At 35.2% G+C, this 14,770-nt stretch overlaps 2 protein-coding genes and 1 long non-coding RNA gene across 5 annotated transcripts; 2 read left to right on the top strand and 1 right to left on the bottom strand.

Annotated features, from left to right (window-relative positions):
- Nucleotides 1-180: 180 nt before the first annotated feature.
- LOC103869053 (UDP-glycosyltransferase 85A5) lies at nt 181-7,741 on the top strand. Its single transcript, XM_009147096.3, has 2 exons — nt 181-3,271; nt 3,384-7,741. The coding sequence occupies exons 1-2, from the start codon at nt 2,755-2,757 to the stop codon at nt 4,340-4,342; spliced, it is 1,476 nt and encodes a 491-aa protein (XP_009145344.1). The 5' UTR covers nt 181-2,754; the 3' UTR covers nt 4,343-7,741.
- Nucleotides 7,742-8,754: 1,013 nt separating this feature from the next.
- On the top strand, nt 8,755-12,805 carry LOC103869054 (UDP-glycosyltransferase 85A2). 3 transcript variants are annotated; one of them, XM_009147097.3, is made up of 2 exons: nt 8,755-10,565; nt 11,692-12,805. In XM_009147097.3, exons 1-2 carry the CDS (start codon nt 10,049-10,051, stop codon nt 12,636-12,638), a joined length of 1,464 nt encoding a protein of 487 aa, XP_009145345.1. In that variant the 5' UTR covers nt 8,755-10,048; the 3' UTR covers nt 12,639-12,805. The 3 variants fall into 3 exon arrangements, with proteins under 3 accessions (XP_009145345.1, XP_009145346.1, XP_009145347.1); XM_009147098.3 differs by having other exon boundaries at nt 8,756-10,565; nt 11,701-12,805; XM_009147099.3 differs by having other exon boundaries at nt 8,774-10,565; nt 11,704-12,805.
- On the bottom strand, nt 12,682-14,618 carry LOC117128561. The gene is made up of 2 exons (XR_004451924.1): nt 14,060-14,618; nt 12,682-13,745 (listed from the first exon to the last, which is right to left on the bottom strand). It is a non-coding gene; the product is annotated as an uncharacterized LOC117128561 (long non-coding RNA).
- Between the last annotated feature and the right edge of the window lie 152 nt (nt 14,619-14,770).

Below are 14,770 nucleotides of genomic sequence, written 5' to 3' on the forward strand. Positions count from 1 at the left end.
CATATATAAGGGTATTATGGTAAATAGCGTCGGGATTGGTGGAAAGGTTTTTTTTCTCAGTTTGTAATATACGGTAACCGGTTTACGTGTCTTATTACTACACAAAACCATTTTCGGTTTAGCTTCCTTTGGAATAGATTCGTTGTATGTTTTGCTTTTCATGTTCAGTATTTTTTTATCAAAAGGTGGTCTCATGTTGGTGTGTATTTGTACACATGTTGAGAAGTAAATCAAAGTAATATGATTATAAATATATGTAGACTGATTGATAATAATAAAAAAACATGAAAATTGGATAGAGATCTAAAATGGGGTTGAGTAAAAGCTATAATCTCTCGCCTCACCTAACACCAGTCGTGAAGAGCAGAACCCCACCATAATCTACTTCGCCAACTCCCACTTTTGATGTAACTTTTATTTATTTTTAATTTTTTATCGTTTTAAATTTTATCGATTTAGATATGCTAGTGTTTACCAAACCTTTTTGGATAGTTTTTATATATTGATACATTTATAAGAGGCAGGTGTTTCAGGCTCACCCAATTCCTGTTCTAATGCCATTTATAATTGTTATTAACGATTAGTACTATATTTTCAGACAGGAAACTGAAAACTTTAAATTTCTGAAAAACATATGTTCCTGACTCCTCATAAGGACCACAAATAATGATTATATCTATGAGACTATGAAGTTTTGGTTTTGGTTTTGTTTGTTATACCGTCCTCAAAATTTGTTGTAGGTAGAGAAAAATGTATATGAGTTGAAGCGAAGAGCATATTCTTTTACGTGGAGGGGTGATTATAATCAAGTGAGGTCGACCACACGGAGTCTTGTCCTTCAACATGTTGGTGGAAAGGAGATGTTAGGTGTGTTGACTTTAGGGTTATTTGCTTTTTACAAATATATGAATGCTATAAGATAACTGGTTATCAATTTTATGAATAGAATGAATAAATGAAACTAACAAAATAGAACATAAATAAATCAAACAAAAGAAGTTGTAGAATAAAAGGTTGGAATTTCATTCTATCTCATTCATGAACCTATGTTTTATAACTACTTTTTATTTTTTCTATATATTCTATAAGAAATCATTAGAATGAGATTTTTTTTACTATATTTAAATGGTAAAAAATTTAGAATCTATATAAATAAATCATTACATACAATCAGCTTATTCTAAAATTATAATCCAATTACACTAAGTCATTAGCTACTTTTTTAATTATCCTTCTTGTAACTATTCTTTTCTCTTTCCATCTTTCTTTATTGTTTTTTAACTAAATTTTTTTTATCGTCCCTGTGTTTTACAAATTTTCTGAGATATATAAGAAATTTCAAAACAACAGAAACATATAGAATCTAATTAATGACCATCATATGAACAACATAAACAAAAAAAAAAGAAACGGAAAAGAAAGGAATATAAGAATGATAAATTTAATGAAGAACAAATTTATTTTATTTGTCTTTACGATAAAAAAATAAAAATAAAAAACTATTTTTTATAAATAGTAATATTTTTTAGAAATGTTAAGGAATATAGTGTTCCTCTTGATTGTTATACCCATAATAAGACAATAGGTCAACCCATAATAAGACAATAGGTCAAGGTTGAACCAGAAGCATCGAATGAAAGTTTATTTACGGGACTTCTTTTATATGCCTCCATTCTTTTTCTCAGTGACCTAGCATAACTTATTTTTTTCTACACTGATCTAAAGTTCATGTACAATTGAGCAGAAATAAAAAGTTCCAACTACTTTGAATGTGTATCGGATGACTTACTAACAAGGCCGACTAAATGCCTACTGGACTTCAAATTTACAAATAAGCCCATGCTAAGATTTAGTGGGCTTAAAAACTCCATTGAGCTCAATATTTTACTGCCATGTGTCTTATAATTTGCCATACTCATCAGTCATCACACGTGTTTTCTTCATCATCAAATTTGTAATGATGTAGATATTGAGCCAATTGTACTTGTAAGCTGCCTTTTGGACTTTATCAAAGAATCATGCCGACAAAAAAAAAACACTTGAACGAGTACAAAACTGTCGGGTACAAAACAAGGTATTCATAATAAATTAAATTTAGAAAGTATTTAACATTTCTTTTAAAAAAATTAAATTTCTACAAATTACTTCATCAATCATCATAATCTCGTTTTCACCTGTTGTCCAGAGTTTTCATATTTTGTTAGAAATACGTCAGATATATAGTAGTTTTAGCCTTTTAGGTACATGCAATATTTGTAACTGATTTACCATATTCTTTCCAAACCCCAATTTAAACAGCCTAATAAATTTAATGTAATACTATATAGCTGAGCAAGTTATACCCACCAATACGTTTAATTTGTTTGTTCAATTCTATTCTATATGGCATGTTATATTTTAATTTATAGAACTTGAAAAAGTCAATATAAAAACTTAGATTTTCGTTTTTGTAACTAGTATTCTTTTATCTCAAAAGATTGCGTTCACGAAATATTTCCTCACAGGACCACTTTCCGAATTGTGTTTCTTACATATTTACATGCTACATGTAGATAAACATTATCTTTAACTTGTTGGCAGCATATCAATCTTACGGCATCTAGAAATTTTCGCTCGTGACGCACATGTCGACAATCTACGTACAAGAATTCAATTATGTAATCTCACCGTGAAGTCCTTTAAAGCATAGTGAAATCAGTTCCAGAATCAATCACATCCACTGTTCCTTCTTTTTTGACACACGGGAAAGGAAAAATGGCTTCTCATATCGTTTCTAGCGGACAAAAACCACACGTTGTTTGCGTGCCTTACCCTGCTCAAGGCCATATCGACCCGATGCTCAAGGTAGCTAAACTGCTTCACAACAGAGGCTTTCACGTCACCTTTGTCAACAACGTCTACAATCACAACCGTCTACTCCGGTCGCGTGGGCCCAACGCGCTGGACCGGATTCCTACGTTCCGGTTTGAGTCTATCCCTGATGGTCTACTAGAGACTGATGGGGATAAGATGCAGGACATCCCTTCCCTTTGCGAGGCCACTATGAAGAATTGTCTAGCTCCATTTAAGGAACTTCTTCAGCGGATCAACGTCCGAGATGATGTTTCTCCGGTGAGTTGTATTGTAGCTGATGGTATTATGACTTTCACTCTTGACGCTGCGGAGGAGCTCGGTATCCCCTGTGTTATTTTCTGGACCACAAGTGCTTGTGGCTTCCTGTCCTATATGTACTTTCACAGTTTCATCGAGAAGGATTTATGTCCATTAAAAGGTATTATGATATTAATCAATGTTATAATATTAAATTTAGTTTCATTTCTATTACTGAAAAATATCGAGATATTAAATTATTATTAGTAACAAAATAGTGGTGGATTATGCAGATGAGAGTTACTTAAACACACAAATAGACTGGATTCCAACGATGAAAGACCTAAAACTAAAAGACATCCCAAGCTTCATCCGTGCGACTAGTCGTGACGACATCATGCTCAATTTTTTTCTCCATGAGACAGACCAACTCAAACGCGCTTCCGCTATCATTCTCAACACGTTCGATGATCTTGAGCATGACACCATACAATCTCTGCAGTCTATTCTACCTCCCGTGTACACAATTGGACCGCTCCATCTACTAGTGAATCGTGATATCGACGAGGATAGTGAGATAGGACGGATGGGATCGAGTTTATGGAAGGAGGAGAAGGAGTGTCTAGACTGGCTTGACACCAAACCTATAAACAGCGTTGTTTACGTTAACTTTGGTAGCATAACGGTGATGAGCGCAAAACAACTCGTAGAGTTCGCTTGGGGTTTGGCGGCAACAGGAAAAGAGTTTTTGTGGGTGATCAGGCCCGATTTAGTAGACGGTGAAGTGCCGATGCTTCCGCCAGATTTTTTAACCGAGACGGCTGGCAGGAGGATGCTAGCGACTTGGTGTCCTCAAGAAAAGGTTCTTGCTTATCCAGCGGTAGGAGGGTTCTTAACGCACTGTGGATGGAACTCGACTATAGAGAGTCTTTGTGGTGGAGTTCCTATGGTGTGTTGGCCATTCTTTGCTGAACAGCCAACAAATTGTAAGTTTTGCTGTGATGAGTGGGGAGTGGGGATGGAGATCGGTGGAGATGTAGGGAGGGAGGAGGTCGAAGCGGTGGTAAGAGAGCTAATGGATGGAGCGAAAGGAAAGAGCATGAGGAAGAAGGCGGAAGAGTGGAGAGGCTTAGCTGAGAAAGCGACGGAGCATACGTGTGGTTCATCGGAATTAAATTTGCAGATAGTTGTTAACACAGTTCTCTTACAGCACCTCCATCCTAGCATCCTAGCGAAGGAGGTGACTTTCTAAACAATAAAAGGTAAAAAGAATTTTTACTCGATGTTTTTTTTTTTATCTAAGAAACCAAAGCTATTAGATACCTTTTAGATATTTCTTTATACATTTAAGTGTAATAAGGTTAGTCTTTTAATAAAAAAAAAAACAAAATTTAAGGTTTGATAGGTTGAATCGGTTTTATGGTTTTTGCTCTAAGATTTAATATTTAAAATTTTAACTATGGTTTAATTTTCTTTTGCTGTAGAATTTTTCCAAAGTACTAAACAAAAATTCTAGAAAAATAATGATTTGGTAAAGCTAATATATTTCCGTTTATAAAGTATTAAAAGCTGTAGATTTAATTTTTTAAACTAAATCATGATTGTTTTAAAAGAGACTAAAACTAAAAATAGCTGTTCACGGCTACTAAAACCTCTTCACTCCTAATTAGGGCATCCGCATTGCTAGGACCAAAAAATTGGTCCTTAAATTAATTTATTGTTTTTGTTATGTTAAGAGATTTAGCTAAGGACAATTAGAAAAAGAAAGATTATTGGTAGGACCAAAATATTAGTCCTTAGATTATTATATTGATATTATAAATTAATTAATTATTTTTATAATTATTGACATATAAAAGATAAGTTTTTAAACAAAACATTAAACATTTAAATTGAAAACACAAGAACATTACAAAGTTGAAAAAAAATTATAAAATTGGGAAACAAATTACAAATTACAAAAGGAAACAAACCAAACAAACATTTTATTGAGATCCGGTGGAGTGATTCGGTTGAAATCGGCGGAGAGATCGCTGGAGAGATTGGTGAAGAGATGTGAGAGATCGGGGCTCGGATCGGAGGAGAGATCGTACGATATTTCCGATGGAGAGATTCGGTGGAGAGCTTCGTTGGAGAGATTTAGGGCGAGGGATTGAGGGCGACAGATTGGGATCGACAGAGAGATGGGAGAGATGGGACAGATCGCCAGAGGGTTCGACGGAGTCCGTGGTCGAGAGCTCGGTGGAGGGAAACCGTCGAGAGAGATGGGAGACGATGCGAATGATTTCGTCGAGAGAGATGGAAGACTTTCCCAACACCGAACACTCCTTCCCCTCTCTCTGACACGTGCAGCTAAGGACACAAACTTAAAACTTCTTAATTAACATACGTGAGCTAACGTTTTCTGTATTATTAATTTAAATTGATTTAAATTAATTACCTATTATGCTAAGGACGCGCTAACAACCGCGCAATGCAGATGCCCTTAGCATGCAAACGAAATGCTGTTAAAACCTTTAATACTTTTCTCAGAGCAGCTTTAGAGCACCATTAACCCAACAACCCATAATGGGGTGTTTAAATTTTTTTTTTCTTTTTTCCTGATTAAAAAAAATTAAAAATGGATCAATCGCGGACCACCACGTATAAGTGGAGTCTGTGAACAGTGCAAGCAGCAGTGCTTAAATAGACTTCAAAAGAATTGGTGCTTAAAATTTTGTAGGTCTACCCTGGGATCCACCCACTATTATATTATTCTTCCGTAAGCATTTGGGTTAATGGTGCTTTTAGAGCATGCCTACTGGTGGTTTTGTGTTTCTTCCTTCTTTCCTTATTGTTTTTTCCACCACTTGTTGGATACTTTATTTTCTTTGTCTCGTTGTACGATTGAGGCTTTGTCCTCGTTTAAGTTTTCACCCCAATCCATCAATGATAAATCCAGTGTTTAAAAAATGGTTTTAAAGCATTATCAATGGTGAAGTTTTTAAGTATCTACACAATAATATATCAATATTCCAAAAAAATTATTTATGTAATTGAATGTTATTTTCTAAAAACGATATGTCAATCTGAGTATGACATTGGGTTTATGGTTTTTTAAGCTTGGATGTCTGGATGATAGTGTTTCTCAGGCTGTGAGGGGTTAACAATCCATCCCGTGGGATCCATGGTGATCTTGTAAAACACTAACATCAACCCTAAGCTTCTCTCAGGTTGGTTGTTAATGCGCTTGCTATTCTTCGAATCTAAGACTTTATCCTTTAACATTCTAAGAGTTTACCCTTTAACAACTCTCTCACAACAACTTGCATGAGAAAAACTTAAGGTTTATAAGTAAAGGGTTGAAGTCGGTGTTCTACCGGATCAGCCTAGATCCTATGGGACGGGTTGTTTGGTGACTATTTATCATGTATGAGGATTGTTAAAGGAAGAGGTCTTGGGTTCAAGGAACGCCAAACACACTAACAACCTATCTAGAAAGAGTTTAAGGTTCAAATGTGACGAATTAGAATCGGTGACTAGTAGAGTTGTCTGAAACCCACATTACGAGTTGCTACAATACGATTGCGATGTTTTTAATTGCATCTCTCTAACTTTAATATATTCTTTAGTTATAAACTATAACCTCTCATCAAGAGCTTATCTATAAATTATAATGGTGCTCTTATCGCTAAGCTCTAAGAAAAAGTCTTAAGAATAAAATGCTATTATTTTAATTTGTTTTGTTTAAAACTAAAATCAAATATTTAAACCATTAATTTTTTGACAGGTGCGGTGAAAAGTTCTAACCAATTTCTTGGAGAGTTTATTTTGAGAACTTATTGCTGTCTTTTTCCAATATATTTTTTTAATGTCTACATACTCAATTAAAACCATCCATTGGAAGTGAAAATGTTTACATACTCAACTAAAACCATCTATTGGAAGTAAAACTCTGATATCTTAAGCGGTGGAAGTGCTATAATGTAATTTAACCTTTCAAAAATAAAAATAAGATAACAACAAAACATTACTCGTATGTATTTGATATCTGTTATATTTGCGAAAGCAATGGGGATACTAGTCGGACAGGCTTTTTTTTATGTCAAAAACTCCACTCAAAATTAGCTTTATCTTATAGCAGACAACTCAAACAAATCTTGCCGGATGTGCTTGATGGTCCCCTTTAATACGCTAACTTGGGGACTTCTGACTCCTACTGTTTCAAGAGTCTCCGCTAGTTGAACCCCGTCCTGTAGACTTTTTGTTTTGCTCATCTCCTTCGTCAGCTGTTTGATCGGGATGCCCCAGCCATGCTCCCACGGCCCGCATACCGAAGGCAGATGCTGCTTGGATTATCGTAGAATAAATATTTTGTCAAGGCGTCTTTCCTGACTTCGTTTTTTTTTTTGTCAACCTTGACTTTGTTAATGCATACTTGATTATTTTTATTTTTTTACTTGATTATCTTTTTGTCGTCTCTTTATTATATAATCCAACCAGCAAAAAAGAATTACAAAAGATACAAGTAAAGATCCATGCCCACATAAAAAAACACTTTTTTTTTTGGTAAAAACACTTTCCCAGATAAAAAACACTTTCCCAGAAGAAACCCAACAATGAAGGAAATAGAGTGATCCACGCAAGACCACGCGTAAAGACTAAGCTCGATGAAGCATATCACACCGCCAGCAACCACCGACAAGGAAATCATCGCCGGGAATTCCAAAACTAACGAAAATCTTAAGATCATCAAGCATGCTGATGAAATAATGAGTTCAAACCGATAGAGTTAAAAGCACTCCAATACCAGGATTGTGGGGGTTGTTATAAGGGACCCTTATTATAAGAACAACCTACAATTAAATATCTACATTAATATATATATATATAGTCATTCTTAGGTCCACCCCCTAGGTGAACCTCTAGGTTCACCAACCAATAAGATTGTTTTATTTTATATTCGATATCTTTTAAAAAATGAAACAAAATATTATCAAATTATATTATGTTTTTAAAATTAAAAAGTAAAAAAAAAAGTAATAATTACAAAAAAAATATTTTACTCGTCAGCATAACATTAAACCTAAACCCTAAATTATAATCCCTAAATCCTTAATCCTAAACCCTAAACCCTTGGATAAACCCTAAACTCTAGGATAAATCTTAAACTCTAGGATAAATCCTAAACTCTAAATCAAAATCACTATACACTAAAACATTCAAGCGTTTAGGGTTTAGGGTTTTAGTGTTTTTTATTTAGAGTTTAGGATTTATCCAAGGGTTTAGGGTTTACTCAAAGGTTTAGGATTTACCCAAGGGTTTAGGGTTTATCCAAGGGTTTAGGATTTAGGATTTAGGGTTTAGGGATTAGGATTTAGGGTTTAGTGTTTTGTTGAGAACATTAAAAATATATTTTTTTAATTCTTTTTTCTGTAACTATTATCTTTTTTTACTTTTTTATTTTAAAAACATAATATAATTTGAGAATATTTTGTTTCCTTTTTTAAAAGATATCGAATTTGAAATAATGAAATCTTATTGGTTGGTGAACCTAAAGGTTCACCCTAGGGGGTGAACCCAAGAATAACTCATATATATATATATATATATATATATATATATATATATATATATATATATATATATATATATATATATAAAGTTTATGGCGAGAACTCCCCATCAGAGTAGCTCTAAACATTTATTTAAAAAGAAGTATAATTTGTTTTTTCATAATCAAAGAATTCATTTAAGAACTTCCTCCCAGGAATCTGGGAATTAAAATCAATATTTCATTAGTTTATCCCCAAATTCAGTCATACATCAGCAACACCTCGTTTCAAGGAACTGAGAGAAGAAACAGTCCCAAATTCAGCCAAATCGATCAAAATGCGTACTTGATTTATCTAGAATTTTATTTTGCCAGAAAACCCTCTTGGGGATGAGAACAACAATTTATATGAAACCTTTATAATTGCCAAAAGCAAAATATAAAATTTCAGTTTTAAATCTTTGATTTAACTTATCGTTAACAGATGCACAGCGTAGGTTCTAATAATAAAGGTAACGTTGAAGGAATGCTGGTAAAAGACCAATTGTCTAGAAGAATAGTAGCAAAGCAATCATTTACGAACCAGATGAACAAAAATACTCGAGTACTTGAAAGGACAAATATCAAACTCTTTACTAAACTCTAAAACAAGCACAATAGCACAATCTAGTTGAAAATTATGCAACTTGAACATGAGATCACCCCACCGATTGATCGCACAACTTTCACACGACACTCAAACGTGGACCACTAGTTTGACGTGTACTTCACCGGACCACTCTGAAGCCATCTTGTAGATACAAAAAAAAAATTAGGAATTCTCTCTGTTCTTGAAAATAGAATTTTCTAAATTTATTTTTTGTTTCAAAATGATAAATTTTCTAAAATTTTAAGGTATTTTTAGTAGTTAATGTTGAAAAATTGTATACTTTTAAGAAACATTAATTGAAAAAAATTGAATTGGTTGAACACTATTGGTTGATATTTATTGGAAAATGTATAGTAAAATAAATAATAAATTCAATTGTAAAAACTTAATTGTTTTCTTAATATGCGTGAATACTCTAGAAAATCTTTTTTTCGAGAACAGAGAGTATCATTTTGGCGGCTTAGAACTATATTTTCGTTTGAAAATGGCAGGTTTGTAACCTTTACGACAAATTAATACTACACAACTTGGCCTCGAGATCTAAAATGGCCGATATAGTCAATCTTCACATGCGTGGCCGATATTTTTAGAGTTTCCACGTGCGAGAATCATGAGGTTTTTACTCTCACCGTCTCATTGACATTTAAAGGCTAGAATCATGCCCAGTTCAACACTTTAAATAGAGTCCTTTAGAGGCTAACAGAATCATGCCCAGTTCAATCACATATACAATATTTATTTTCATTTTCCTTTCTGTCGCATAAGAAAGAAAGAAAATGGAATCTCGTGCCGTTTCGCCCGCCCGGAAACAACACGTAGTTTGCGTGCCTTACCCAGCGCAAGGCCATATCAACCCGATGATGAAAGTGGCTAAACTCCTCCACGCCAAAGGCTTCTATGTTACCTTCGTCAACACTATCTACAACCACAAGCGTCTCCTCCGGTCCCGTGGATCCAACGCCCTAGACGGGCTTCCTTCCTTCCGGTTCGAGTCCATCCCCGACGGTCTACCGGAGACTGACGTGGACGTCACACAGGATATCCCTTCCCTTTGCGAGTCCACCCCGAAGTATAGTCTCGCACCGTTCAAGGAGCTTCTTCGACGGATCAACGCCCAAGATGAAGTCCCTCCAGTGAACTGTATTGTATCCGACGGCTGTATGAGCTTTACTCTTGATGCTGCTGAGGAGCTCGGTGTCCCGGAGGTTCTTTTCTGGACCACAAGTGCCTGTGGCTTCTTGGCTTACTTACACTACCATAAGTTCATCGAGAAAGGGTTATCTCCACTCAAAGGTATAATTATTATTACTTTTGACTTAAACAAAAAAAAATATTATTACTTTTGATAAATGGTTTAATACGTATTGCAGTAATTATATTAACGTAGTAAGTAGAAACCCATAAGAAACCACATGTTCATGAGTGAGTTAATGACTCCATAATTTATGAGGTCGGATATATACTTTTTCTTATCTTACAACGCACTGCTAAAGTTTGAAGAAATATCAAGTTGCATTAGGTTACATAAAAAATTATAACACCTAAATAATGATGGACAGAACAATTCATTTAATTGAATCTATAACAGTATTTATAATCAGGCGGAATGGGTACAAAATATATACTCCTATTGAACATTAATGGTTAAACAATCATATCTTTTGACCCTTCGTTTCCTTTATTTTCTGCACAGTAGATCATAATTATTGCAAAGCATAATAATCTTCTATGGTGGTTCCTACAGAAAATATGTTTTCCCATTGTTAAAAGGTTTATTTTGCTAGATTAATCAAAAGTATTTGCTAAAATTCAATGATTTCTCACGCCAGTGGATGTTATAGTATAATAACAATCCGCAATCAATTGAGTTTCTTTACTGGACATAAGAAGCTGGTGGGAGACCATGAACGATTTTTATATTGAGAAATGGTAGTTGGAACTAGCTCATAACTTAAGTTCATCATAAATAGCTATTAAATTAGGTTGCAACTTGCAAGAAGACAACTAAAACGTTCAGTCGGAAAAAAAAAGAAGACAACTAAAACGTAGCTAGAATATATGAATTGTCATATTTTATTATATAATACGTTTGGTTATTTATGGTAACGTTCTTTTGTTAGCACGAAAAAAACACTTAAATGAGATATTTGAAGCGCAGTCGCATAAATAAACTAGATCACGACAAAACAATTTTTTGCCAAAACTTGAAAGTATTAAAATATGTACAAGTAATCCCGTAGTCAAACCTATATCAAATAGGTCAAAGTTTTCATATATACTTTTCTGACTGACACTGCTGGCAAATAATAAACTTTTCCGGCTCAGTACACTCCCGATAATTCAGCATACTAATACGGTGTTTTATTTTAATGAAAAAATGCTAGCTAGATGTTTAAACTAGTTACTAATAAAATGATAGTGGATTTGGCAGATGAGAGTTACTTGACAAAGGAGCATCTAGACACAATTATAGATTGGATTCCATCGATGAAGAACTTAAGACTAAAAGACATCCCTAGCTTCGTCCGTACGACTAACCCTAACGACATAATGCTCAACTTCCTCGTTCGTGAGACCGAACGAGCCAAACGTGCTTCTGCTATCATTCTCAACACGTTCGACGATCTCGAGCATGACGTCATCCAATCCATGCAATCTATTGTACCTCCGGTTTACTCCATTGGACCGCTCCATCTACAAGTGAAACAACAGATCAGTGAGGATAGTGAACTCGGACGAATGGGATCGAACCTGTGGAAAGAAGAGACGGAGTGTATGGATTGGCTAAATACCAAAGCTCCAAACAGCGTTGTTTACGTTAACTTTGGGAGCATAACTGTGATGACAGCCAAGCAGCTTGTGGAGTTCGCTTGGGGTTTAGCAGCAACGGGAAAAGAGTTTTTGTGGGTGATACGGCCGGACTTAGTAGCCGGTGAGGTATCCATGGTTCCACCTGAGTTTCTAACGGAGACGGCGGACCGGAGTATGCTGGCGAGTTGGTGTCCTCAGGAGGAAGTCCTATCTCATCCGGCGGTAGGAGGGTTCTTAACACACTGTGGATGGAACTCGACGCTTGAAAGTATTTGCGGTGGAGTTCCAATGGTGTGCTGGCCATTTTTTGCTGAGCAGCAAACAAATTGTAAGTTCTGTTGTGACGAGTGGGAGATTGGTGTTGAGATCGGTGGAGATGTGAGGAGGGAGGAGGTTGAGGCGGTGGTTAGAGAGTTGATGGATGGAGAGAAGGGTAAGAAAATGAGAGAGAAGGCGGCGGAGTGGCGGAGCTTGGCTGAGAAGGCGACGGAGTGTAAGCGTGGTTCGTCGGTTGTAAATTTCGACAACGTTGTTAAGGTTCTTTTAGGGGAGTAAATACTCTGCTATTGGACTATATTGTTTTTAGTTTTTTTTTTTACTTTTCATTCGTCTATGAATCATGTCATGATATCCTCCTCCTATTATCAATTTGAGATGACAAATAAATGGTACTTAATCAACGGTATGTGGACACACATGCCCACAACTCTTGAGTTTGAACATATGAATGAGCTCATGGGATTTCATTCCCCTCCATACATCTCTCTATAATTCACTCAAAGTAAGGGATATAAGGCATGAATTGTAATGTACCATGACAAAAATTGAATCAAACCAATATTAACTGGTCTTGAATTGAAATTTTGTGATACTGATAGTTACCAGACCAAATTATTGATCTATGTAGACTGGCTTAAGTAGGATATTGTTTGGATTGAATTTTAATCATCATTTTTTGACAAAGTATTGAAATTTAATCATCCATACATATTATCTTGTTTTCGATTATGCTAGTCCTGATTACTATGGAAGATAATGCAAGGTAAGAGCTAGTTTCAACTTTCGAGAAAAACGTCTACTAGCTGGTTTCTTTGAGAAGAGTGGCCGTGAAGGTCCACATAAGTTATACAGGCATACATATACCATTATCAAGATTAGTTTTTTTCTCTTCTAAAAAACATTAGTTTTTGGGGAAATGGGGTTTTTTTAATCGAAGATTCTCCCACACCTAAAACAGTTAACAACAACAAATATATCTATCGGAAATGAGTGATGATAGTTAAATGAAGAGTTTTATTCAAAGATCGAAATTCCTATCTACTATCTGGGTGCATAATAGAGCTGTCAAATGGTCCGTCCATGGCCCAATTGGGCATGACCATTTGGACCATTTCAGTTTTGGACAGTAATGGGTGGTCCATATTGGACAATGGTCCAACAAATGTCCAAGACCAATAGAGACTATGTCCAAATGGGCATGTCCATGGACACCCAATAATATTTATAATTATTTTTTAATTATTAGTTTAAATTTTATTTCTAAAATTTTGAAATTATGTTTACTTTCTAATATTATAAAAGTAATTTTTTTTGTCGAAACTGTAAAACTATGTTTTCCTCTCAAAATCGAAAAAATTCATTTTTTCGCAAAAACCGAGAAATCTCGTTTTTCCGCCAAAACCGAATTTTTTTATTTTTCCGCCAAAACCGAGAAATTACGTTTTCTCGCAAAAACCGAGAAATTATGTTTTCCGTCAAAACCGAGAAATTGGGTTTTCCCGCCAAAACCGAGAAATTGCGTTTTCCCGCCAAAATCGAGAAATTACGTTTTTCCGCCAAAACCGAGAAATTATATTTTTCCGCCAAAACCGAGAAATTATGTTTTCCGTCAAAACCGAGAAATTGGGTTTTCCCGCCAAAACCGGGAAATTGCGTTTTCCCGCCAAAACCGAGAAATTGCGTTTTCCCGCCAAAACCGAGAAATTGTGTTTTCCCGCCAAAACCGAGAAATTGTATTTTCCCGTCAAAATCTGAGAAATTGTGTTTTCCCGCCAAAACCGAGAAATTGTGTTTTCCCGCTAAAACCGAAAAATTGAATTTTTCCGCTAAAACCGAGAAATTATGTTTTCCCGCCAAAATCTGAGAAATTGCGTTTTCCCGCCAAAACCGAGAAATTGTGTTTTTCCGCCAAAACTGAAAAATTAAATTTTCCCGCTGTTTTATGAAATTCATTTTTCCGTCAAAATTGTAAAATTACGTTTTCCGTCAAAATCGTTAATTTTTTATTTTAACGATAAAACTGTTTTTTTTGGGTTAAATTGTAAAGTTATGTTTTCTTTTATTAAACTCATGAAATTATGTTTTATGAAGCCCATGGACACCCATTGTCCATTTGGTCTTCGTCCAATTGGACCATATATCAATTGGTCTTTTGTCCAGTTGGACCATTTATTAATTGGGCACGTCCATAGCCCACCCAAAATGAATTGGACTGGGCTAGCCCATGGTCAGCCCGCCCAGTTGACACCTATAGTGCATAACGTGTCCTAGGTCCATGAAACATGAGCTTTGGGGCTTGCCAATTTAAAGAGCCAATTTTTCAAAAGATTATATGTCCCAGATGGTTCACCGTTTTGAAGCAAGACGCCGCTAAATTGTTGCCATACACTCAATCGCTCAAACTTCCA

Source organism: Brassica rapa, chromosome A09 (assembly GCF_000309985.2).
Source record: "Brassica rapa cultivar Chiifu-401-42 chromosome A09, CAAS_Brap_v3.01, whole genome shotgun sequence".
NCBI classification, from domain to species: domain Eukaryota; kingdom Viridiplantae; phylum Streptophyta; class Magnoliopsida; order Brassicales; family Brassicaceae; genus Brassica; species Brassica rapa.

Bases quoted from the DNA above. Each gene is read 5' to 3' on its own strand.
- LOC103869054 (XM_009147097.3), top strand. From the start codon at position 10,049: ATGGAATCTCGTGCCGTTTCGCCCGCCCGGAAACAACACGTAGTTTGC. The intron at 10,566-11,691 runs GTATAATTATTA...ATAAAATGATAG, and splicing joins AGGGTTATCTCCACTCAAAG to TGGATTTGGCAGATGAGAGT.
- LOC103869053 (XM_009147096.3), top strand. From the start codon at position 2,755: ATGGCTTCTCATATCGTTTCTAGCGGACAAAAACCACACGTTGTTTGC. The intron at 3,272-3,383 runs GTATTATGATAT...TGGATTATGCAG, and splicing joins GGATTTATGTCCATTAAAAG to ATGAGAGTTACTTAAACACA.